At 50.8% G+C, this 23,534-nt stretch overlaps 11 protein-coding genes across 11 annotated transcripts; 7 read left to right on the top strand and 4 right to left on the bottom strand.

The window, feature by feature from the left end:
* Positions 1–198: 198 nt before the first annotated feature.
* P174DRAFT_453511 (acyl-CoA dehydrogenase family protein) lies at positions 199–1,652 on the bottom strand (the record flags this gene model as incomplete). Its single annotated transcript, XM_024829164.1, has 2 exons — positions 1,262–1,652; positions 199–1,208 (listed from the first exon to the last, which is right to left on the bottom strand). The coding sequence occupies exons 1-2, from the start codon at positions 1,560–1,562 to the stop codon at positions 199–201; spliced, it is 1,311 nt and encodes a 436-aa protein (XP_024679159.1). The 5' UTR covers positions 1,563–1,652.
* Positions 1,653–1,699: 47 nt separating this feature from the next.
* Positions 1,700–3,337, top strand: P174DRAFT_444339 (CaiB/BaiF CoA transferase family protein; the record flags this gene model as incomplete). The annotated part of the gene is made up of 2 exons (XM_024828059.1): positions 1,700–1,716; positions 1,811–3,337. A coding segment is annotated over exon 2 (910 nt), but the record flags the coding sequence as incomplete, so codon positions are not given.
* A 655-nt stretch (positions 3,338–3,992) lies between these two features.
* Positions 3,993–4,864, top strand: P174DRAFT_514613 (uncharacterized protein; the record flags this gene model as incomplete). Its single annotated transcript, XM_024832095.1, has 3 exons — positions 3,993–4,234; positions 4,287–4,554; positions 4,628–4,864. The coding sequence occupies 3 exons, from the start codon at positions 3,993–3,995 to the stop codon at positions 4,862–4,864; spliced, it is 747 nt and encodes a 248-aa protein (XP_024679157.1).
* Positions 4,865–5,263: 399 nt separating this feature from the next.
* Positions 5,264–7,167, top strand: P174DRAFT_444335 (Zn(II)2Cys6 transcription factor domain-containing protein). Its single transcript, XM_024828058.1, has 2 exons — positions 5,264–5,550; positions 5,607–7,167. Exons 1-2 carry the CDS (start codon positions 5,437–5,439, stop codon positions 6,771–6,773), a joined length of 1,281 nt encoding a protein of 426 aa, XP_024679156.1. The 5' UTR covers positions 5,264–5,436; the 3' UTR covers positions 6,774–7,167.
* A 1,615-nt stretch (positions 7,168–8,782) lies between these two features.
* Positions 8,783–10,081, top strand: P174DRAFT_444333 (threonine aldolase family protein). The gene has a single exon (XM_024828057.1). The coding sequence runs from the start codon at positions 8,856–8,858 to the stop codon at positions 9,936–9,938; it is 1,083 nt and encodes a 360-aa protein (XP_024679155.1). The 5' UTR covers positions 8,783–8,855; the 3' UTR covers positions 9,939–10,081.
* A 273-nt stretch (positions 10,082–10,354) lies between these two features.
* P174DRAFT_394127 (transcription factor domain-containing protein) lies at positions 10,355–12,672 on the top strand. Its single transcript, XM_024823624.1, has 5 exons — positions 10,355–10,437; positions 10,575–11,158; positions 11,204–11,777; positions 11,827–12,175; positions 12,227–12,672. Exons 1-5 carry the CDS (start codon positions 10,406–10,408, stop codon positions 12,611–12,613), a joined length of 1,926 nt encoding a protein of 641 aa, XP_024679154.1. The 5' UTR covers positions 10,355–10,405; the 3' UTR covers positions 12,614–12,672.
* Positions 12,673–13,770: 1,098 nt separating this feature from the next.
* On the top strand, positions 13,771–15,352 carry P174DRAFT_462751 (cation diffusion facilitator family transporter; the record flags this gene model as incomplete). The annotated part of the gene is made up of 9 exons (XM_024830169.1): positions 13,771–13,852; positions 13,905–13,954; positions 14,003–14,047; positions 14,092–14,239; positions 14,284–14,368; positions 14,485–14,515; positions 14,564–14,798; positions 14,845–14,924; positions 14,972–15,352. 9 exons carry the CDS (start codon positions 13,771–13,773, stop codon positions 15,350–15,352), a joined length of 1,137 nt encoding a protein of 378 aa, XP_024679153.1.
* A 921-nt stretch (positions 15,353–16,273) lies between these two features.
* Positions 16,274–18,091, top strand: P174DRAFT_462750 (FAD-dependent oxidoreductase; the record flags this gene model as incomplete). The annotated part of the gene is made up of 3 exons (XM_024830168.1): positions 16,274–16,843; positions 16,882–17,049; positions 17,102–18,091. The coding sequence occupies 3 exons, from the start codon at positions 16,274–16,276 to the stop codon at positions 18,089–18,091; spliced, it is 1,728 nt and encodes a 575-aa protein (XP_024679152.1).
* A 1,464-nt stretch (positions 18,092–19,555) lies between these two features.
* P174DRAFT_376361 (uncharacterized protein) lies at positions 19,556–21,234 on the bottom strand (the record flags this gene model as incomplete). Its single annotated transcript, XM_024822684.1, has 2 exons — positions 19,556–21,125; positions 21,179–21,234. 2 exons carry the CDS (start codon positions 21,232–21,234, stop codon positions 19,556–19,558), a joined length of 1,626 nt encoding a protein of 541 aa, XP_024679151.1.
* A 479-nt stretch (positions 21,235–21,713) lies between these two features.
* Positions 21,714–22,309, bottom strand: P174DRAFT_462748 (flavin-dependent quinone reductase; the record flags this gene model as incomplete). Its single annotated transcript, XM_024830167.1, has 2 exons — positions 21,714–21,787; positions 21,817–22,309. 2 exons carry the CDS (start codon positions 22,307–22,309, stop codon positions 21,714–21,716), a joined length of 567 nt encoding a protein of 188 aa, XP_024679150.1.
* Positions 22,310–22,666: 357 nt separating this feature from the next.
* P174DRAFT_444328 (putative isochorismatase family hydrolase) lies at positions 22,667–23,356 on the bottom strand. Its single transcript, XM_024828056.1, has one exon. It carries the CDS (start codon positions 23,298–23,300, stop codon positions 22,704–22,706), a length of 597 nt encoding a protein of 198 aa, XP_024679149.1. The 5' UTR covers positions 23,301–23,356; the 3' UTR covers positions 22,667–22,703.
* Positions 23,357–23,534: the final 178 nt, after the last annotated feature.

Genomic DNA, 23,534 nt, shown 5'->3' with positions numbered 1-23,534 from the left:
TGACCTCATAGTCTAATATAGTAATTTTTGTTAATATGTAGCCACCTAAATTACGAATGTGGTTGCAGGTGCACCACGAGAACTTCTTGTTTGCTGATCTGTCTCTGAGGAATATATTATGGTCTACGGGGATGCTTGAATGGCATTTTAATCATGCAAAGCGTTCCAACCATAAGAAGTAGCTACCCTTCTCGCAATCTAATAACTCCTGGGTAATTGCAACACCTTTTCACTCACGTAATTCAATATCATCTCCCGACTCACCGGTGCAATCCGAGGGACCAGACATTCCCTCAGATACCGCTCAACATCATACTCCATCGCATAACCCATTCCTCCAAGCGTCAGAACAGCTCTTTCACACGCCGTGAATGCTGCCTCGGCCGCAAGATACTTGGCGCTGTTGCAAGCCACCCCTACCGAATGGAAGGGAATCGAGCTATCCGTTCGCGAGGCATCATACAACCGCGCAGCATGGTAAGTCGCCAACTTGGCCGCTTCTAGTTTCATATACGCATCTGCCAGTGGATGCGCAATACCCTGATTTTGTCCGATGGGACGTCCGAATACAACGCGGTCGTTGGCGTATTGCGTCGCGCGCTGGAGCGCCGCATAGCCCAGACCTAACGCTTCACCGGCCAGCAAACAGCGTTCCGCGTTCATCCCATGGAGGATGATCTTGAAGCCTTCATTTTCTTCTCCTATCAGCGTATTCGCGGGGATCTGGTAGTTATCGAAGAAGACCTCGTTGGCGTCGACGGCGCGACCGCCCATTTTCTTGATCTTGCGCATGTCCAGACCGGGTTTGTCGCGATCGAGGCCGATGCAGAACATTGATAAACCGTGGGTGGATCTCTTTACTTCTTCGACGGGTGTCGTACGCGCGAGCAGAATCATCTTGGACGCGACTTGCGCACAGGTGATCCAGATCTTTTGCCCGGTGATAGAGTAGGAATCACCTGAAGCATTTTTGGTGGCGGTGGTTTTGAGTTTCAACGTCTCTAGGCCCGTGTTAGGCTCTGTGACGCCAAAGCAGGTCCGCCATGTCCCATTGATGATTTTGGGAATCGTCTCCTCGAGCTGCTCCTTGGTGCCGAATTTGGCCAGCGGTTGTGTCGCATACACGTTTGCATGGATGGCCTGAGCACCGGCCATCCCTGCGCCGGATTGAGTAATGGTCTGCATCATCATTGTAGCTTCTGAGATTCCTGCTCACAGTCAGTAGCCTGGACTCTGGCTACATTGAACATGATGTACTGACCCAGTCCAGCGCCTCCCAATGCCTCCGGCAAAGCAATTCCCAACCATCCGTCCTTGGCTAGTGCGGCATGGAACTCTTTGGGATCGCGCTCATTCTGATCACATTCCTGCCAGTAGGTGTTGGGAAATTTAGAAGTGATCGCTGAGATGGCGTCGCGGACAGTGAGTTGTTCTTCCGTGAAGCCCGTCAGTTCCATCAGTGGCCGACGCGCCGAGGTTGAGAAACGCGATCGGATGAGCGGCCATTGCAGTCGGACAGCTAATGTCCTATGATGAAGTGCTCGCCAGGCCAGATGCGACATTTTTAGTCATTGAACTATAAATCTTCGTTCTTTGCAGGCTGAGAACTGACCATATAAATCATGCAAGAAAATCAAGCCGTTTAACCGTCATAGCCGTTAACCGGCAGGTAACCGCAGACCCCGCACATCCCGGACATCGATCACTTGGAGTAAGGTGAGCATCTCGATCTCCTTATTGAAGTAATAAATAGACGCATGCCTCTAGAAATGAACATTGCAAGAAATTGACGCATAATGGCTCTCATTAGGCCCAATGTCCGGGCTCTGCCGCGACAGTTCCCGGTCATCCACCGCAACTCGTCAACAACCGCCTCTACCAAGACCAACACCAAGCGACAACAAAAGAAAGGTCCATTGACAGGCATCACAGTAGTCAGTCTCGAACAAGCCATTGCAGCGCCGTTCTGCACCCGCCAACTGGCTGATCTCGGCGCTCGCGTCATCAAAATCTAACGCCCCAAGGTGGGCGACTTTGCCCGCAACTATGACACTCGTGTCAACTGCCTCTCTTCGCACTTTATCTGGACCAATCGATCAAAAGAAAGCCTGGCCCTCGATGTCAAGAAACCCCGCGACTATCGCATACTCATGCGACTGCTCTCCCGCGCCGACGGCCTAGTTCAGAACCTCGCCCCGGGAGCAAGCGCCCGACTAGGCCTGTCGTTCGCAGACTTATCGGAAAAGCACCCCTCTCTAATCATCTGCAACATCTCTGGCTACGGGCAAGACGGACCTTACCGCGACAAGAAAGCATACGATCTCCTCATCCAAAGCGAGGCAGGTCTGCTCTCCGTCACAGGGACGGCCACCGAGCCGGCAAAAGTCGGCATCTCAATTGCGGACATCTCTGCAGGCAGCTACGCATACTCAAGTATCCTTGCTGCTTTGTTCGAGCGCAAAAGGGACTCCGAGCGTCGTGGGCGCAATATTGGCATCTCCATGCTGGAGAGTATGGTCGAGTGGATGGGTTTTCCCATGTACTATACCTATGGGGACCAGCCGGGCCCGACCCCTGCCGGTGCATCGCATGCGGCGATTTATCCGTATGGACCATTTGAAACAGGCAAGGGGACGGTCATGCTGGGGATTCAGAATGAGCGGGAGTGGGCTAAGTTTTGCGAGATAGTGCTGGAGAGGCCAGAGATGGCGATGGATGAGCGCTTCTGTAATAATTCATTGCGGGTGAAGAATCGCGATGCATTGAGGGAGATAATCTGTAATGCCTTCGCAACTTTCTCTGCCGAGGGGATACTACGGCGCCTGGATGAGGCGGGCATTGCGAATGCCATTGTGAACGATATGCAAGGCGTATGGAACCATCCGCAATTGAGAGCCAGGCGGCGCTGGACGCAGATCCAGACATCTGCAGGGACTGTGCCAGCGCTGTTTCCTCCGGGAATGGAGCCGGATGGGTTTAAAGCTCAAATGGGTGCAGTGCCGGAGATTGGACAGCATAACGAGGCCATATTGGCTGAGTTGGGGATGGATAAAGACATAGGGTAAAGGGGCTTTGATACGTAGCATCTCAGTTTTAGGTTTGCTTGAGTTACAGGAATATGTATCTGCATAAATAGTGTCCATACTATTATGTGATCTGTCAACTATACTACACGGCTAGGTTAAGAAGGTGTCTGGACGATGTGCTCCTTAGCTAGTGATAGTATCCAACATGATGCATACACATGTGTATTAGATAATTTTGTCCAAGGACACAGAATCACATCACATAACAAGCCTATCATCATTTCTGACGCCTAGACCAGACAGTTTGGGACAGGATATGGAGCTATACACCAGTGCGTTATAGGTTTGACTAGTCTTAAGCTTAGCACCCCTTTAGCATCTGCTAAGCGACGTGCCTCAGAAGTTAGTTGATCTATGTCTGCCCGTCTGTGGCATGAAGGGTATTCGCTCATATGCTCAAGGAGGGCAGTGCAAATCTGGCGCATGTGTTGGGAATTCCGTACAACTATTCTTCTGCCTCTCGTTGTCCACGTATGTGACCACAAAGGTGTTACCTGATACTATTCCGCTTCTTATTGGGCGCTTCTAAAAGAGGATGCGACAGGGATTCTCGGTATCGTTTAGTAGTCGCCAACACCACCAAAATTATTCAAGGTTGATATAGAGAAGTTGAAAAGTCAGACAAACTGAATGAAAGTCCATCTGGATAGATTAATATAATCCGTGGTGTGCATTTCGTCCTTTGTCACCTTATTTCAGCAAGTAGAGCAACCCAGCGGATCTTCCGAATAACATTTGTCTTACCATGAGAATCCTGTTCCTGCTTGTCTCTTCCATCATCGCTTGTGTCCTCGGATCGAAATATCGGAGAAACCGCAGAGAAAAACAAGCAAAAGAAGGGAGACATTATACCACTTACGACTATTCTACTTCCGTCGTCCCGGCGCACCCTCCCCCTTACAAAGAATGAGTGCATTTTCCGTCGCTCAGCTCGCCATCTACTCGGTTCTCGTATGTCCAGCGGTGTATCTGACACTGTACCATCATCGAAGGGGGTTGTTAGGCTGGGGCTATCTGCTGGCGTTTTGTATACTGAAGATCACCGGCGGTGCCCTCTCGATTCACAGTAGCAGCTCCGGGGCAAAGATTATTTCAAGCGTTGGAATCTCGCCTCTGCTGCTCGCTCTAGATGGAATACTACACGAAGCGTGCGTCATCCTCCGAGGGGAACAAGGTGACATTGCTGACTTGCCTGAGCAGAAGGGCGTACCGCACTCCCAACTTGAACAAACGTTCAGAATACGCATTTATGACCTTCGTCCACGTGGTCGTTGCCACCGGAGTTGCCATGGTTGGCACAGGAGCCGGTGGTCTGGCCGGGAAGAACCCAAAAGCGAGCGATCAGACGAATCTCGAGGTTGGAATGGCGTTGCTCGAGGCATGTTGGGCAATATTGACCGTCTGGGCTCTGTGGACATTGAAGGATTGCAGTGAGAAGACCATTCCAGGGATGAAGGAAGGCAACATGGTAGACTTTACCCCAATACGAGAGGATCCGCAAATCAGTGTGCCATCGTCAGTGCTAATGCCTTGAATGCCAGCTCCTCCACGGCGTGCTCTTAGCGACGGCGTTTGTCGGCATCCGGGTTACGTACGGACTGATCGCGGAGTCAACCCAGAAACGAAACCTGAATCCGGTGGCTGGCTCCCTAGGCATTCGTACTGTCCTTGGTCTTCTACCGGAGCTCATTACATCTTTGATCTTGATGTTCGTTGGCTTTCGTACACGACATATCGGTGGATATAATCGCCGAATGGTGCAGACAGGCGAGACATAAACGGAAGCATGCTGGATTGCATTGAGGGAGGAGAGACGAGAAGAGTCGAGTAACATGTTCAGTGGTGTAGGATGGACTTCTCTGAGTGGAAGGGAGGCTCTTCTATGCTTTGATTCATACTTACTGGGTTGATCTGTTGAGTCTTGCTGGGGACGTAATGCTGAAAGATCGCTTCCAATCAAGTGTTGAACCGATTATACCCATCCATGACATTGAGGAGAATAGTCTTTACTAATTCGGCTTATATTCTTCTGGAGCGTGTAGAAATAAAAGGTGCCAGATGCAATGGGAGGAAAAAGAGCCCAATCAGGGAAATACTACTGCCTGCAAGCTAGAGGTGGGGTTTGGCGCCTAAGGTAAATTCGCGCCGCTCACTTTCTTTTCTCTCCCCTTCCACCGGGTCAATCCCGTTTTCCCTTGATCATCTGGCATATCAAGTCAGTCCATGAGCCTTGACTGTGCACAGTGTACCTAAGCATCGCTGCAGATGTACCCTTGCACAGTGCTTCAGGTAACCCTAAAGCAGGGGCGATCGGCTATGACCCAAACACATAGGAAAGCAACAACGACTGATGCCCCTCAAACTCAAGGAAAGTCAACCAGTCATGCGCAAGAAGAGCGGCCCGCGACTGGCCCACCGAAAATCCCGAAACGGATGTCAGCGATGCCGCGCTCGTAGGGTGAAGGTTAGTATGTTGAAACATGATATGTTTCCCCGCCGGTCGGACTGATACCACGCCAGTGTGATGAAGCGCGTCCAGTGTGCCGAGATTGTCATAGGCATGGGGTCGCCTGTCTCTATGACAGGTCCGAAGGCCAACCCCCTACCGCTCAAACCGAACAGCAACGCAGGTCCACACCTCATGCCCCTTCCCCTCCCTCGCAGATAGCATTGGCTGGCAGTCACGAAGCTGCTACGGCTGCAGCTACCACAGCATTATGCAGTCGCCCGCGGTGGGAAGGTGAATATCACGCGTACACGGAGCTGCGTCTCCTGCATCATTTCACCATAGGAACTAGCCTCACCTTACCTGGAGCCCATCTCCAGAGCATTAAAGACTGCTGGTCAATTGAGGTTCCCAGGCTAGCCTTTGTCTACAAGCCACTGCTGTATGCCATTTTTGCAATATCTGCCCTTCATCTGTATAAGAGCAAATCACACGAGACGGACTTGGTCGGCGTTCGGGCAGTCTATCTAGAGCGGGCTTTGCGAGACCACAGAGTGTGCGTGGGAAGTATAGATACAAGGATTGCCGACGCAGCGTGCTTTACATGCATTCTCTTACTTATCGACGCGTTTACGTCTTTGCAAGATCGTCCTCTTGACCCATACAGACCGCCGATGGAATGGATGCAATTGGTCAGAGGCTCGGTATCGGTATTCGATGCTGCGCTCAGCGCCATTCAAGAGAGCAAGTCAGCTAGAATCTTTTCTATCATTCATTCGTCGCCTTCATTCACAGAGCCAAACTTTACAGCCGGCAGCTGCGATTGCGGCCATTTCTCGTATTTGCTGCCGTCCGAAGATTATGGTGAGGAGGATGGCGAACAATTACGGCTCCCGACACTGGAGATATACAGATCGACAGTGGCTTACATTAACTCTGTTTGGCTCGCTATAGAGGCACAGGAGCATCCGGCGATGATATGTCGACGTCTGATGGTGTTTCCCTTGATCGTTTCCCAAGAATTCCTCAAGTTACTCAAGGAGATGGAGGACCGTGCTCTGGTAATTCTAGCTCATTACTTTGCGCTTTCAGCTACATTGACCGATATCTGGTGGGTCGGTCATACTCCACATAGGGAAGTTCTCGCCATTGGAAAAATGGTCAATGGGCAATGGGTAACCTCAATGTCATGGGCTCTCACTACAGTCGCATCACATTGCAGAATATGTACACAAAGCTAATCATGGACCCGTTCGATCACCGTAAGGCCCCCTTCAATAACTGCACTTTGGATTACGGGCATCTTCAAAGGCACCAACAGCCGGCTCTGCTTGAAGTACTCACTCGCCCATCGTGTTACACGCGGCAAATGTTCCTAGCTTGTCATCGGCGTCACTGTTTTCTACTTGTCCCAAATCTCGGCCAAGTACTCGCGACCCGCTGTGACAAGGCGTGGGAAGCTTCCATGGCTGAGGACATGTCCAAGATGCCATTGACAAACGCCTCTCTGGCCCCTGGAATTGCGGCTTTTTCGTCTCGGGTCAGAGTCTGATCCACGACTCGGCTGATCTAGAGCAGCAGAGCCCTGGCCAGGGCTATAATTGGCTGAATTAGGCATGGATACGGACCTAGACAACATAGCACTGAGCAGTAATTCCATCTTATAAGCTCTTACAGGTAGTTTTATACGCAATACTCCACTGTGTATGGAAGGTTTTCAAAGAAGCGATAAAGAAGAGGAGAACAGTAGTGGTGCTAAATAAGAGTAATCGTTCACGGAAGAATAGCCATAGCTATGATCGACAATCTACGCCCGGGGCAGTTTCATTCATTTGTTGCTTAAAACATCTGCATAATCCCTAATCATGGGACTACAAGAACACGGAGAACACAGGTTTACATATTCAACCCATACAGCCGCTGACTCAGGTCTAGGCTGGCCGTGGATTGAATATAGGTTGATCCATATCCAACCTAACCCATGAGGATTATGGCTTGATCCACCACCTATCTAACCGCACCTCATATCCATGCGAGTTGGATTGTGGACAACCTTACAGGAGGTGCAGAGGTCATAGAATCGGGAAAGCTGGATTTTGCGTTTTCCCGGTGTCTGGAGGATGGTACCTCTCGAACGTGACGGCTTTCGGATCCTCCAGCTGTACAGATGCAATGTGATTGATACAGGTGAAATAAATAATGTGGTAGAACATAGTCGCAATGTCAATATTCCCAAGGTGCCAGCAGCCCGAGAAGATGTATTGAAATATAAACCACTAGGCTAAAAGGGTGTCCGGACATGATTCCTATCAGTCTAGGGCTCTATATACTTTTCAACGAGCTTCTCAGGAAAGAAGACCAATTCAGCACAGCAAGCGTCTCTCCTGCCAACAGACATCACTGCGGCAAATGAATGGTAGAGTCTGTTTAATTTCACGGGTGACTATACGCATGTTGTGGAGACATCACCGTCGCAAGCGGACCCGGTCCATCCGCAGAATTTGGAGTCCTTGTATCGTTTTCTCTGACGATAAATTAGTTGCATGTCAGACTAGGCCATCATATGTTTTCGACACTTCGTGGAGCAGCTCTGCTGGGCGTAGTGGAAGAGTTGTGGGGCCAATGCGAAGCAAAGCCCCAGCAAGCGGGGAAGCCATTCCTTGAAGCAGTTTGTGTTTCAAAAAACAAGAAGCAGGCAGGGTTGATGATCATCTATCTAAATCTAGTCCGGTGTTGTGAGTTCGTGGAGTTGTATATCAGTGAAACATGATAGGCCAATACCGAATATCCAAGCTGCAGATCTATCGACCAATGTCTGTTCAGCAGTGCTCGTATCCGGAGTAGATCATGGGCATGTACGGAGTAGATCCATACCATATCTGAATCAAGCTATGCTCAAGCCCCGGTGATATCGATCGACTCGTACTTTTGGGAATCTGAGATAAACTACTTCTCGAAAGCAAATTAGAATCCACGCAATCGCAATCATTTTTCTTAGCTTTTACCGCTATTTCGGTGCAACATAATATGCCAACTGTACAACTCGTACGGAGGACTAGTGTCACTACTTGGAATTTCCGAAGCTCGGGAAAGATCAGGAAGGCGATTGCTAATAGAAATCCCCACTGCGGATTCCCGACACCGGATTATTCCCGAGACGATGGCGTGTCCCCGCTACCGAGTCAAGTTTTCCCACAGAGATAAGGAGATATAATCCAGGGGATCCAGACAATATGACTCACTTGGTTGTCTTAATTTTCTTCATTCTTGCATTGATTTCAGTGGTTGGTTCTATCATCGTCTAAAACCAAATCTTCCAGACAATGCCGGCGTCAGATATCAGTGACACAGAGCTCCCTCCTCGATACAATTTTATCGATGATTACAGCGAGGGAGCTCATCCGCAGATTCTAGAATCTCTGTTACGGTCAAACACCGCACAACAATCGTCCTACGGGACAGACGAGTTCAGCAATGAAGCTCGACGGCTGATCCGCGAGAAGCTCAACGCCAGCGAGGAGGAAGTTGCCATTCATTTTGTCCCTAGCGGAACATCAGCCAATTTAATCTCAATTGCTAGCTGTTTACGGCCCTACGAGGCCGTCATGGCTGTGGAGTCGGGCCATATTGTCTCCAAGGAAGCCGGTGCAATCGAAGCCACAGGGCACAAGATGATCCTAGTCCCTGGAGTAAACGGGAAAATGACCCCGGCGAACCTGGAGCGTGTATTCGAGCAGAATCAATTCTTTCCACACATGGCCAAGCCAAGGCTGGTGTATATATCCAACGCTACCGAGCTGGGAACGATATACACCAAGGCCGAACTGTCAGCCCTCTCGGCAGTTTGCAAACGACTCGGACTGCTCATCCTGGTAGACGGTGCACGATTGGGAGTAGCGCTGAGCGCAAAGAACAACGACCTGACCCTGCGCGATATGGTCGACCTCACCGATATCTTCTGGATTGGCGGGACCAAGATGGGAGCATTGCTGGGTGAGGCGATTGTGGTCAAGCAGCATCTGGCCGAGGGCTTTGTCTTCCATCTCAAACAGCACGGGGCTCTGCTGGCCAAGTCCCGTGTGATGGGTATTCAGTTTGTCGAGCTCTTCCGGACACATCTCTTCTTCGATCTGGCGACGCATGCGAACAACATGGCAGCGAAGGTCTCGGCCAACTTTGAGAGGCTAGGGTATACCCTGGCAGCGCAGACGGAGACCAATCAAGTATTTGCTATCCTACCCGACCGCGTGATTCGCAGACTGCAGGATCGGTTTGGGTTCTATATATGGGAGAAGCGCGAGGATGGACATGCGGTGGTTCGGATTGTGACCTCGTGGGCTACAGATTCCCTACAGGTGGACAAGTTCAACAGCTGGGTGCAGCAATGGACCGAGCTGGATGTATGATGCATATGATCAACGGCATTTGTGATGAGTTAGCGATAGACAGCCTGCATAGCATTAATCTTAATGATCGCTCTATTCTCCGAGGTCCGGATTATTAAGGAGAGAGCGGAATATATTTTGAGACTACCCCGTTGTCAAGCGACGCAACCCTTGGAAATATTCTCTAACCTCTTTCTATCCGTCGATCACTCTCTGTAGCAGACTAGAATGAATCTAGAACAATGATTTCTTTTGGTGATGTCAAGGAAGAAAAAAGAAGCTTCCTTATCATGCGCTTTACCCGATTTGGAAGAATTGTGGTTATCTCCGCACTGAGAGTGAAATCATCATTTACGGGAAAGTCGGGATCCATTCCCGACCACGCAACTATCAGTCCGTATCTGCATTTGAAGATTATCATCATCTTAATTGAGGGACTGAAAACAATGGCAGATCAATGAGTTGATCTTGTCGATGGGCCATTGAGAATGCGACTTTCAGTATCCTGCGACAGCTGCCGGTATGTCCCTTGTTACTCTGTAGCCTGTGTGGTGATCCTCGGGAATCGGGAATAACCTCCAAACGAGCCAATCCGTTAGCATGGCCTGGACTTACCACTCGGATTGATTCGCTGACCATCATTGTTGTTCTGTATAGTCAAGCAAAGGTCAAATGCATTCATGAAGGCCAACCGCCATGTCGTCGCTGTCAACGGGCGAAACTGACCGACTGTCAGTTGACGGACACATATTCGTCCCCGTCAAGGCGATCAAAGAGAAACACATTGAAATCAAGGAGACAGCGAAGAGTGATATCTGAACCGACAACCGCTCTCAATAGCCCACCATTACCTCCTGCACCGCAACCCGACCGTTCATCACCATGGGGCGCTCAGAATCCCGTGGAGGCCCTGCCTTCATCCACCATCATTGCCGTGTGCGAGACCTACCGCAAGAAATTCCCCGTCGCCAATTTCCTCCACTATCCGTCCCTGATTGCAGAATTATCATCAAGTCCCGCCTCGATTGATCCAGTTTTTGTAGCAGCTCTTCTGTCATTATGTGTGAGGTTCATGCCCGATCACCGTCTGGAGGCAGCCGAAACATATGCGGAATATGCTCGCAAGGAGCTCGCGCATCGCGCGTTCGAGGCCCCGTCGCTCTACCTTGCGCAGTCTCTGGTGATGATCACCTTTTACGAATGGGGTTCCGGTCGCCCCTACAAGGCCTGGATGTATAGTGGTATGTCCACGCCTCTCGTTCCATATACGAGGCTAATGATGTCAGGAATGGCAACGTACATGATCCAGTCCCTCCTCAAGACGGCCGACGACAGCATGGAGCATAATCCACAGGACTTCCACGCTAGCCTAACTCAGTATGAGCAGCTGGTCCGCACGTACTGGTGCTGTTTCGCGCAAGACTGTGAGCTGAGCTCTGGAGCACGTCAGCATTTCGCCCTTTCCTTTCGACAGATCTCAGTTCCGTTGCCGACCAGTGACCGCGACTTCAACTTTGGTCGGCTCTCATCACATCGCTTGATGCCCTCCGATATGAGCAAGCACTCACCGTTGTCGAGGAATCTAACCATTGACTATGGACTGACGATTGTCACCCGAGGGTTCGATATCTTTGTGCGGATTCTGCGGTTCGCGAACGAGAGCCGGCGCGGTCGGACATTGACGTTCCCTCAGGATCCTTCATCGCCGCGCGTGGTCTGGCAGCGCTTGAAGGAGGAGCTGGACGAGTGGAGGTTCCTACAGGATGTGACGGTGCGATACCCAGCCACCAGTGCGCAGGCGCATGTTGCCTTGGGATACGGCGAGCTGTTCGCATACATTAATCTGGTCTATTTTATGAGGTATGCCTACCTTTCTGAAAACTCTTGGGCGGTTCTAATCACAGCTTAGTATCCTCTTTCTGTTCCGAGACCAGTTCCTGTCCAGTCTCAAGCCTCATGCCGACTTGCTCCATGATTTGCAGCCCTTGAGTAATGTAGATGAGTCTCAGGCTATCCGGCAACTCTTCGACGCAGCGCAGAATATCGGTGGCATCCTTTCCGCCCTCGAAGTCTCCGGAGCACCGGTAATCACACCTTACTCTGGCTTCAGTGTTTTTGTTGCGGCTCATATCAACATGTACGGGACTGTGTGCCCGCAGCGATATCCTGGGGGAATCGAGCGAGCGGAAGAGGAGAAAAGGGCCAACCTGGCATATCTCGAACGACTGAGCAAATACTGGCCCGTTGGACAGAACTGGGTGAGCATCGAGCTTCCAATTTGCAGTTGATTACATAGCTAACCAACACAGTGGCGAACCGTCCAGGAAGCCAACAGATTCTACGAGATAGCCCGAAACAATCAAATGCACGTTCGTGACGGGGCTGGCCATCTCACAATCGCGGGAACCTTGGACGAATATGGTGACATTCGAAGTGTACGACCGCGTCAGGAAGAGTCACAACATATTTTGGAGCGGGAGAATATGCCAACAGCGACTAGGAATCGAAATAACCATCAAGCATTAGGGGGCGATAGTCGTCACACTGGGACAGCGACCATAGATGCAGTGCCCTTGAGCGAATCTCATGAGCTAGAGGTGGAAATGCTCCAGTGGCCATTTATTGATGAATCATGGTCGTTGGGGTTTGACACTGGGTTTGATACTGCATGGCCGTCTTTGGGGGTTGGTTCATAGAAAGCATCGACGGCTTGAAACTTGAAATGAAATACCTACTCAACTAGATCTGGGAGACGATATGCATAATTATCTGAAGAGATATCAACATTGGCACTCATACTACGTGGAGTATATCTACTACTACCGTAGGATAGGCACCGTTTGAATTATTTGGCAGATCATCGGAGGTGACCAGTTGGCGAGCCTTCATATTTCGTGTCCGTAAAGGGAAGCCAAGACCTGCGCAGTCCCCAAGGTACTCACTCCTCGTCTAGTTAAATATACTCGACTCGCTCCTCTTCCCCTTCTCTTCCATGACAATGTCTATTGTCTCCGTAACTGGGCAGTTGCATCAACTTGATTTTTCACTCCGCTATTTTTTCAAGCAGGGTTGGCTCTATCTCGCCATCTAAGTTGTTCTCGTCACATCACAATATGTGATGCGCGCCTCGGATTTACTCGGCACTGAAATGACATAAAAACATTTTACAACATCGTGATCATGGCTGGCTTTGATCAACAGCATGATTGAGGATATCTTTCACTTTGCTACTGACCATACTAACATTCCAGGTTAAAGCCGTACACTGCTTCCCATGTCTGGGATCTGACCTTCCCTCGCTCCGAGAGGCACCAACAGGGTGAACTGATTTTGATCCGACGGTTCCGTTCCGGGCTCCAGCCTGCATCCTGAGTGAAGAACCAATTGCCGTGCTCGTCCGGAATGAGTCACTCCGTTGTGTCGGTTCTCGACGTACTATGACTAATCCCGGCGAATAGACGAGGGGATTCCCCACATTTCGCCGATTTGGCCTGCTCAGTAGCAGTCAGGTGTCAGTAGTACGGTCTGCAGACTATGCACTGCGTCTGGCATAGATAGGGCTCTGAGGCGTTTATGCTGCTTGGTCTTTGGGCGCGCCCATGACATCGCTGGCGAGCTGAGACACCCCGGCCGAGGTCGAGGTCCGACACTGGCAGGTCGCCGTTCTGACCTGTGTCACATCGGTTTTTTTTCTAGACAGGAAAATTTTGGGCTACGTCATTTATGAGGGAGCGACTCGCATCTTTTACAAACCATTCTGCACCTGAGGGAGCCTGGCAACCAAAATTGTCCTTTGTCTGAAGATTTTCGATTGTACATATTTTGTCACTTAATCAATATTCTCTGGCTCATCATGTTCTCCCATCTCAAACGCGAACACCGTCTGATCCTGGTAATCAGCATTTCTGCGTCCTTTTTCCTAGCAGAAATCGCAGGTAAAGTTTGATGTCTGCATGTCTAGCGACCGCCTGGTTAACGAAATATCAGTCGGATTCTATACCCGTTCTCTGGCACTGGTCGCAGACGCATTCCACTATGTTGGTGGCATATTCGATGATGTAGAAGTGATACTGATATACTTGCAGCTGAATGATCTTGTCGGCTTCATTGTGGCGCTGGTAGCGCTCAAGGTAGCGAAGCTCCTCCGTGTGTGAGAGTAAAGCTAAAGAGTCAGATCTCGCAACGCAGCAAACACCCTAAAGAGCTTTCTTTCGGCTGGCAGCGCGCACAATTATTGGGTGCCTTTTTCAATGGCGTTTTCCTCCTGTCTCTGGGGATCAGCATTTTTCTTCAATCCATCGATCGCTTTGTCTCGTTAGAGCGTATGGTATTCGCCCTGATGGATGCAATGTACTGACACCTGCAGGAATTGAAAACCCCAAGCTTGTGCTGATCATTGGCTGCGTCGGATTGGCGTTGAATCTGATCAGTGGATTGTTCCTTCATGGTTCGTTTCCATCCAGAAGAGGATTGAGTATCAGACTAAAGTCCATAGAACACGACCATGGTGAAAGCAATACCCCGATTCATGCGATGACGACCTGGAACTCTCAACATCCCTGTCAAGGCTCGAACGCAGGAATTCCTTTTCCACTCGAGTAAGTCGTTGCGTCGGCGTCAGCTTTCCCAGCTAAGACCCTCCTCAGGTCCTGCGCCCTCACGTCGAGCACCGACACAACGTCAAGTCACAAGCGAAGAAGGGCCATGATCTCGGAATGATGGGTGTCCTTATCCATGTTCTGGGGGATGCAGCGAACAATCTCGGGGTTATTATTGCTGCGTTGGTAATCTGGAAGGCCAAATATGACGGAAGATACTATGCCGATCCTGCTGTGAGCATGGCGATTGCGATCGTGATCCTCCTCTCGTCGCTTCCTCTAGGCATGTAGCCCAGGCAGACCCTGTGGACTGTTACTGACTCAAATAGTGCGGAAAAGTGGAACCATTCTGCTGCAGAGCGTCCCGCTAGGCGTCGACCCGGAAGATGTCAAGCATGATCTTGAAGCTGTAAGTATTGATTCCGGGCATGTTTCCACATATTGACTCGGTTCAAGATTCCTGGCGTCGAATCTGTCCATGAACTGCATATCTGGCGACTCAACCAGGAAAAAGCCCTTGCATCGGTGCATCTGGCAGTCTCCGATGAGCTAATCGCCGATTTTATGGACAAGGCCAAGATTATCAATGAGTGCTTCCATGCGTACGGGATCCATTCCACAACCTTGCAGCCAGAGCATGTCCGTCCCATTCCCAGCGACAGCCGATCAATCCAGGGCCGGGAAACCGCAGAGTTGATCGTTGATGGAGGAGTCAAGAAGCGCCATGTTGTCGACCCCAAGTCTGGATGTTCGTCGGAAACCCTGTCGACATGTTTGATCAATTGTGGGAGTACCTGTGAAGGGTACACATGCTGCAGTCGGGATAAGTCGCTCTAAGATTTTTACTTCAATTGAAATATGTCCAGGGGCATGGTTATAAAATTGGCTAGGTGATATCATGAGACTTCGGGTTCGGGTCGGGATGCCGTCGTGAGGTCATCTCCGGCATATCCGGACCCCATAGATAATGGTAAAAGTAACACGTACCCCATCTCTTCGTTTAATTAGTGTTCTTAATTAGATTGTACTATGGAGTACAGCTTATGCTTATTGCGAGTCATTCCCATCATGACTATTAGAATCGAACATGTAGGCCTGAACACAAAATTAGCCGGAAACGACCGCGGTCAGAAACGTTGATTCCTCATATGCAATAAAACAAGGCATAGCTGCATGATCTATTGAATTTAAGCGTAGAAGATATGCATCGAACAGTTGATCGGCTCAAGAGTGGTTATCGTTGCGTGGAAATGCAGCTATGGGTAGTACACTGGTACACACTATGAGTCTCTGGCTCTACCGAATTCCAAGCCAATAAAGACTAATAGAGTTGCTCCACGGAGAAAGACGACGAACAGTTCGCAGCCGAGTACGAGGTCTGCAACAGCCTCATCAATGACATCAGGACTAGAATGCCACAATCTCATTGTGTCATTGTCCGGCTGAGATGATCAGGGAAAGGCTGCAATTGGACCAGCGCACGATCTCGCTGAATTGCAGCATGACCGTCGCTTTCTTGATGGATGGATCTCTTGCGCCCGGAGTCTAATCCTCGTATGGAAACAGGCAGCGGGATGATCGACACAGCCCCGTTGCATAGCTCGTATCTTATTTTCATTACCCTTTTAGGACTGGAGTGTCGGGCGCACCAGAGTGCTCGTATTCCTGGTGTATATAAGGAGAGGTGAGCATGTCCTGGTCACAGGCCCATGACTTACTTCACTTTGCAGTCTACTCCTCTGTATCACACTGGTCACTATGAAGAGTCTTTTACTGGCGATCTTCTTTGCTACAGCAGCAATTGCTGCTCCCGAGTCACGCCGCTGCCGATGTCAACCCCATCAGCCATGCTGGCCATCACCACAAGAGTGGAATGCCCTCAACCGCTCGATTGACGGCAACCTGGTCGCAGTGCAGCCTGTAGCTGCCCCTTGCCACATCAACCCCAACAGCACCGCCTGCCAGGAAGTCACGGCGCAATGGTCCAACTCCGTCTGGCGCGCTGCTCAGCCCGGTGCCCTGCAATGGGAGAACTGGGGAGCCTGGCCGGAACACAATGAGAGCTGTTTTATCGAGACTGCGCCATACGTGTGCATGCAGGGGCGTATCTCGCTCTACTCCGCTGTGGTGCAGAACGCGCGACACATCCAGGAGGCTGTCCGGTTCGCAAGGCGGCATAACATCCGTCTTGCGGTCAAGAACTCCGGTCATGACTTTCTTGGACGCTCGGCGGCTCCGAACTCTCTTCAAATCTTGACCAACCGGATGAAGGGACTGCAGACAGTAAATGATTTCGTGCCGAAGGGGCGCCGAGACACAAAGGCGAAGGTCCGGCTGTGACGCTGGGTGCTGGGATTAGTCTGCAGGAGATGTATGCTGCTCTTGGCAAGCAGAACAGAACGGTAGTGGGTGGCACTGCTCACACTGTTGGGCCGACCGGAGGGTATATCCAAGGAGGTGGCCATTCGCTCTTGAGCCCGTGGAAAGGAATGGCATCGGATAATGCCCTGGAGTTCAGTGTTGTCACTGCTTCGGTAAGTTGATGTATTTTTTTAGGGGTAGTGCATGGTTACTGACACGCTACAGGGAGATCTAGTCACTGCCAATGCCTACCAGAATTCGGACCTGTTCTGGGCGCTGCGAGGAGGCGGTGGAGGGACCTTTGGGATCGTCACCCAAGTCACCGTTCGTACATTCGAGGAAATCCCGCTCGTCGTTACCACGATGAACATCACCACGGCAGGCGGAGATCCCGCATTTTGGACCGCCGTGGCTGACTTCCATGCTGCTCTACCGGCCGTGACTGACGTCCGAGGAGGCGGATACTACTTCATGGTTCCCAATCTGCCGTGGGAGAATAATCAGACCCTCTCGGTATTGAGCTTTTATCTCTTCCATACCAATACGAGCAACACAACGGAGGTTGGCCAGATGTACGAACCGCTGATGAAAAAACTCAACGCGACCGCGGGCGTGTATACTCAATACATGACAATTCCCATGCCCAGTTTCCACGAGGCAATGTCAAAGCTCATGCTTGTCGGCGATTCCGACGCGACGGGATCAATCGCCTTACTCTTCTCCAGGCTGTTCTCGAAAGACCTCCTCACCTCCAAGGACGGGCCCGCCAGGCTCGCTTCTACCATGAGCAAATTCCGCTATACGCCTGGGGAAGCCGTGACCGGTATGGTGGTGGGAGGCGGCGCCGTGGCAGAGAATGCTGGCAAAGTCGACAGTGCACTCAACCCAGCTTGGAGAAAAGCGGTTGTGCATGTTGCCTACACCCGCAGCTGGAGCGCCAATGCCACTCTGGCAGAGCAGCAGGCCGTTCTCAAGAATGTTACGGATGTTGAGCTGCCACTGCTGCAAGGAGTCGAGGGTGCCGACAAGATGGGCGCGTATGTGAACGAGGCCTTTGCTTATGAACCCAATTTCCAAGAGTCCTTCTGGGGAGGGAATTACCGCCGTTTGTACAGGATCAAGCAGAGGTGGGATCCGGCTGGTCTTTTTATCGCGCGCAGGATGGTCGGCAGCGAGGACTGGGATGAGCAGGGGCTCTGTCGGGTTGCGAAGTGAGCTCCTTTCTGTCTTTAGAAGATCCACCGTGATGCGTTCTTCTGTCGTTCAGTTTGTTTGAGGATTGTGTAATTCGTTCAAGTGGTACATAATAGAGGTCTTAGCAGCGGGGTTCATGTTTGGCGTCAGTAGATGTTAAGAAGCTCTTTTGCGTTCTCGAGATTGTTATATGCAGTGCTGCGGTGTATTATGTCTAGTACTGCAGATCGACAATCCGCCTGGCATATACGGCGATTGTATACCACTGGTCACATGGAGATATCCACGGTGATGTCGTCTGCCGAGCATTCCAGTAGGGTGTACTCACGTAGCAATGCCACGATGCCAAGGTCGGCGGATTGCTGATTGGCGTCGACGATTTAAACATTCCGCCACCAACCAGCGATTTGCTGACGGCACAAATGATGGCTTCGATACTTCCCAATGAGGCCAATGGTGATGCAGTGGCGCATGGCCGTGGATAGTCCGCTGTCGAAATGCGGGGTTGATGTCTGTGCTTCGTGAAGAGTTGGAGGATGGATACATCAGCTGTTGATTTCAATATATCTCCAGATACTACTAAATAAAGACAGTGATGATGAGAAGAACAGGTGACAATGGTGTGATATATCCCAGAGTACAATATTATCACTCTGGGAATCGTGGAAACATCAATCCGGATCGCAACAAGAACAAGATGGACTGGGCCAGATCGTCGCATCAGGCCACGTCAAATGACCGCCAGACCAAGACCACCTCGAGCATTCCACAGCCTCTTCATCGACAATATAATTGGTCTTTCTTTCGTATTTGCTTTAATCCTGTTCTCATGATCCTAGACGTCGCCATATAAGAGCTGCCAGATGCCTCATCCTACTTGGAGACATTGCATCCCTTAATCTACTATACACACTATACTATACCATACAGTCACCTACCGTCCATTATATACAGACATCAATCATAATGACCATTCCATATCCCTTACTGGCACCAGACTGCTATGGGATGAGCATCCCCAGACAATCCTGGCAGGACAAAAACCCTCGACACCTGGACCGCGCTCATGTGGAAGCCGTGTTTCGCGAGATGAAGGCGCAAAAGCAGCAGCCAGTTTTTGATATACGGAAAGAAATGCCAAATCGCACGAGTTGGAGAGACAAACTCTCGCGAAAGTATGTCTTGCTCGCCTTGCTCCCTGGGCCGGACTAATTCATATGCAAAAGATTCGGCCGCGGATGACCCGATCTATATTTGGACTTGGATGATAAACAAGCGAGGCGTTGGATAGTTTGATGATACGACATGGATACTTGGTTAATTATAATGTATATACCATTTCACTATCGATGGATGTGATTCATTGTTGAATATGCTTTACTACTATATTCTGATATCCTCTTCCGTCAACGCCAATGTCATGGTAGACATGACACTCCTAAACCAATTGTTGAAACAAGTCTAAGGAGAGCACTGTACACTGCCTCAAACCTCAGAGCTGATACCCGCTTCCGCGAAAAAGGTGGGATCCTCTGCTTGGATCTCAACTCCAAAATCCACCTCCCTGACTCGATAACGGAACTCTCCATCACCAGTCTCAGGCATATACATCAATACTAGTCGGCATGACCAACAATTCCTGTCTTGAATGTGCGCTGTATACACGCGATGCCGATCTTCGGGAATCCGCTGCGCCAACGGCAGATGAGCCACCTCTGCTTCCTCGATCTGCACAATGATCCGCGCGAGAATCGCATACTGCTGCATACTCCACAGTCCTTCCTTCTGAGGGCAGCGGTACAGCAGGCGAATTGCCTTTCGCCGGAGCACCGGATTGCGACACTTCCTAGCCGTGTAGCCGAGCGAAGAGATGAGTCCGGTCTCCAAGGAAAAGACACTCAGCACAGCGTCTTTGTCCAGTGACGCATTGAGCTCGATCAGCTCCTCGGCGTAGGAAACAATAGCTCCGAAGTCATCGTCGAGCTGGTCGAATATGAGCTCGTCTCTGGACAGGGCGACCGAGACCAAAATCTGGTTGGTGCGGTGGTGGATGCGCAGCAGGACCGGTGCTCGAGGATCGGTCTTCTTCAGCCGTCGGCCACATCGCTTCATCAGACTTTCAAATGCGCTCAGCCATGCGGCAAGGTCTTGGAGGAGAGCCTGTTGCCGACGGACCTGCCAGGGCGACCCTCTCGTCTTCCGGTCAGTGCCCACGGCCTCCACGAAGCTCATCGTGCGGTTGCTCAGTATAACGAGTGAATCTCTGGCTTCTGAGATTTCTGCCCAGGATTCCCGTTTCTCCCCTGATTCCGCTGTATCTAGCTGGCTGAGATTGAGAGGAATCATCTTCCTACCTTGCGTGGAGAGCTGGGTATTCCAGCGGATCAGGACATAAGCCAGTTCTCGGGTAATCCCTTCCGACAGTAGTTTTCCATCTGTCTGATTTTCCCATCGCTGGAGAATTTTCAGTCCGGCTTGAATATGGTCTAGAGCCTTACTAATCTGTCCACTGAGAATCTCCAGGGAGACAAATAAACAGCAGCTGATCAGCGTCAGATGCGGTACCTGGTGCGTGGTCGGGGAGGACAGTTGTGCCACCAAATGTCGAATCGCCAAGTTGTACTGCTGAACAATAAAATATTCATTCTGGGGCGCAATTTTCCGCCCGGGATCACATTTGCCATTGGAGAGAACTATATGTAGATGTTGATGGAGAGCCCCCAGAGCGACGACTGCATGCCGGATCCCGGCCTCGGAGTGACTTAGTTGTGGCAGTATATACTGCCAGAGATCCGAATCGAAGAAGCCGGAGAGTGCGCGCGATGTCCGCCTGCAGAAGAACTCGATATACTGCCGTTCTTCTCGAGTCCCTGGACGCAAGACCAGGCGATGGTCACCGCTGGGTTTAGTCCAGGCATCGGGCACAGGGTCGACTAACGCTCTCTGCTGCGCCTGTGGGTTTGTCTGCTGGGGATCGTATCCATCACATTTGCGTCCTGTTTTGACGCACTGTAGACATTCTGGCTGTTGTTCGTCGCATTTGACATGCCGGATTCTGGCAGAATTAGTACGAGGTCAACGGAGGCGTAGTTTGAGTGTTTGACGGACTTGCAGGTGATGCAACCTCTTCGTGATTTGGTGTGCTTGGCTCGAGTATGCTTCATGTTCTGTACAGTATATTCAACGGCTGCAAGGTGGGGGTCTCAGAGATGTGATTATCAATCACGGAGATTCAATCACGGAGATTTGAAGCAATCCAGAGTGGCCACAGCCCCACTAGGGATTTAGTGCTTACTTTCAGCAACTTGAACACGGTCGCTTGGCCCAACCATTACCTACACAATAACAGATGTTGCAGACACAATTGAAGACACTATACTGCAATCTCGTGTCCTATCCAGCCTCGTCATGCATGCATCAACCTGCAACCAATCCATCCCCCTTGTTCGTCTCCTTGACCCTGCCTTTAACCGTCGGATCAGACCAAATCAAAAATTCCCTAACATGCTGCAAGCTAGAGTTTTATTACCAGATCCCGTCCCTCCTGCAAGGGCGTAATCGGTCTTCCATACTCCGCCATAGTCGCGAGCATTATCTCCGAGATATTCATACTCCTTTCTTCAAGCACTAACAGCGCAGTGAGCTATGGACCTTGCAACGAATTGAACAGAACCTGAAACGCGGTAAGGATCTGCTCCCGGCCATCCCCCCAAATACCTTCATCCTCCATCACCCCAGATCCTCACCCCTGGCTGCTCTCCCCATAAACTCCTTTGACGGAAACACCAAACCCACAAGAGGCTCAACAGGCTGCATACGAAGGCCCTGCAAAACCTGATACAGCTGCTGAGCGGCCTTGCCACCGCCATGTCCGCCGTAGCTGACAATCATCCCGGGCTTTCCCTTCCATTCGTTGTAGAGATAGTCAATGGCGTTCTTGATGCTAGCCGGATAACCCCAGTTATACTGCGGTGTGACGAAGATGAATCCCGCGTGCGAGGCAATCTCCTCGGACCATTTCCTGGTCAGCTCGTGCGTGTATCCATCTGACGAGGCGATGAGCGATGGGATGCCCGGTTCGTTGCACATGGGGAGATTCCAGGTAGCGAGGTCGATAAGACGCAGGTTGGCGGTCGGATATGCTTTCTGGATGGTATTCAGCACGAAATTGGTGATTTGCAGTCCTGCACGGGGAACCCGCTGGCTGCAGACGATAACTCCGATGCTTGGAGACGACATTTATTCGGTTTTCGGGTGATCGCTTGCTTGATCTGATTTTGATGCGGACATGGGCCAGGGCATTCGGCTTGCCTTTTAAGGCACCTACCTGCATCCTCACCCATCATCATCTTACTGAGGAACTGCTTATATATACCAGTTTATTATCGGACATAAACAGGAGTCTTCGGAATCGGGGATAACAAGCAAGTCGGAAGATGCGATCCGCTCGGTCCGTTCTTTGTCATCCTGCTTGGAAATCATAACTAGTTAATACTTTGTCTCGCGGACGTGCTGACTACGAGGCCAATATCTCATTACGACAAGCGCACCATCTTATTGACTTAAGTCTTGGACAATGGTGTGATTATGATTGATAGATTGCTTTGATTCTATAAGAACTCTATGCAACAAGCTATGCAGTGACCTCCGTCGAAGGAATGACAGTAGCAAACGCATCAGCGAGTTCACTCAGAACCACCGAAACAAGAGTCTCAGCGTTGGCCCCGGGAATATCTCGGTCACCCACGGCATCGCTGGCGATGACCACATCATAACCGCGCTCACTGGCCGCACGAGCCGTGGTCGACACACAGACATGCGCCATATATCCCACCAGGACAACCTTCTTTCCCACATCTCCCAGACCCTTGAGGTATTCATCGAGATCGGTCTGCGCAAAAGAACTCGGGAAGTGCTTGGCGATGACCTTCTCGCCGCCGCGCGGGGTCAACTCGTCGAATTCCTTGGCGAGGTCGGTGCCGGGGGTGAAGACGGGGGCGTCCTGGGGCACCTCGTGGACAATATGGACGATGTTCTTGCCGTCGCCGCCGGCGCGGTATTTCTCTAGGAGGGTTGCGATCGCCTTGCGTGTCTGGGAGACATTTGCGGTCTTGAGATGGCCGGTGGCGTATTCGTTCTGGGCGTCGATGATGACGAGGGTGGAATCTTTGGTCGAGGCGGTCGAGGGAGGGACCCCGATCATTTGACGGAAGGACTGTACGGAGGACATTTTTGGGTGTGAATTTGTAGGTGAAATTCGTACGAGGTAGGTATGTGATGATGGTTGTTTGCGACTTGCAAGGGGAAGAAGAGTGCGGGGAAGAGAGCTGTGATATTTATCTACGGAGTCTATCTGGATCGAAGAACCCGCCATACTTCGGGCAACCGGGGTCTAATCTGACAAATATTTTCGTGATTCATGTTAACTTAGCAGGTAGTAGCTTAATAATGAGAGCCATGGCCT

Source organism: Aspergillus novofumigatus (assembly GCF_002847465.1).
Source record: "Aspergillus novofumigatus IBT 16806 chromosome Unknown P174scaffold_7, whole genome shotgun sequence".
Taxonomy (NCBI): domain Eukaryota; kingdom Fungi; phylum Ascomycota; class Eurotiomycetes; order Eurotiales; family Aspergillaceae; genus Aspergillus; species Aspergillus novofumigatus.
This window is presented reverse-complemented; position numbering and strand designations above follow the sequence as displayed.

Coding starts and splice junctions, on each gene's coding strand:
- P174DRAFT_444335 (XM_024828058.1), top strand. CDS start 5,437: ATGCCCCTCAAACTCAAGGAAAGTCAACCAGTCATGCGCAAGAAGAGC. Junction 5,551..5,606: donor GCCGCGCTCGTAGGGTGAAG/GTTAGTATGTTG, acceptor ATACCACGCCAG/TGTGATGAAGCGCGTCCAGT.
- P174DRAFT_444333 (XM_024828057.1), top strand. CDS start 8,856: ATGCCGGCGTCAGATATCAGTGACACAGAGCTCCCTCCTCGATACAAT.
- P174DRAFT_394127 (XM_024823624.1), top strand. CDS start 10,406: ATGCGACTTTCAGTATCCTGCGACAGCTGCCG. Junction 11,778..11,826: donor AATCTGGTCTATTTTATGAG/GTATGCCTACCT, acceptor ATCACAGCTTAG/TATCCTCTTTCTGTTCCGAG. Junction 12,176..12,226: donor GGCCCGTTGGACAGAACTGG/GTGAGCATCGAG, acceptor TAACCAACACAG/TGGCGAACCGTCCAGGAAGC.
- P174DRAFT_444328 (XM_024828056.1), bottom strand. CDS start 23,300: ATGTCCTCCGTACAGTCCTTCCGTCAAATGATCGGGGTCCCTCCCTCG.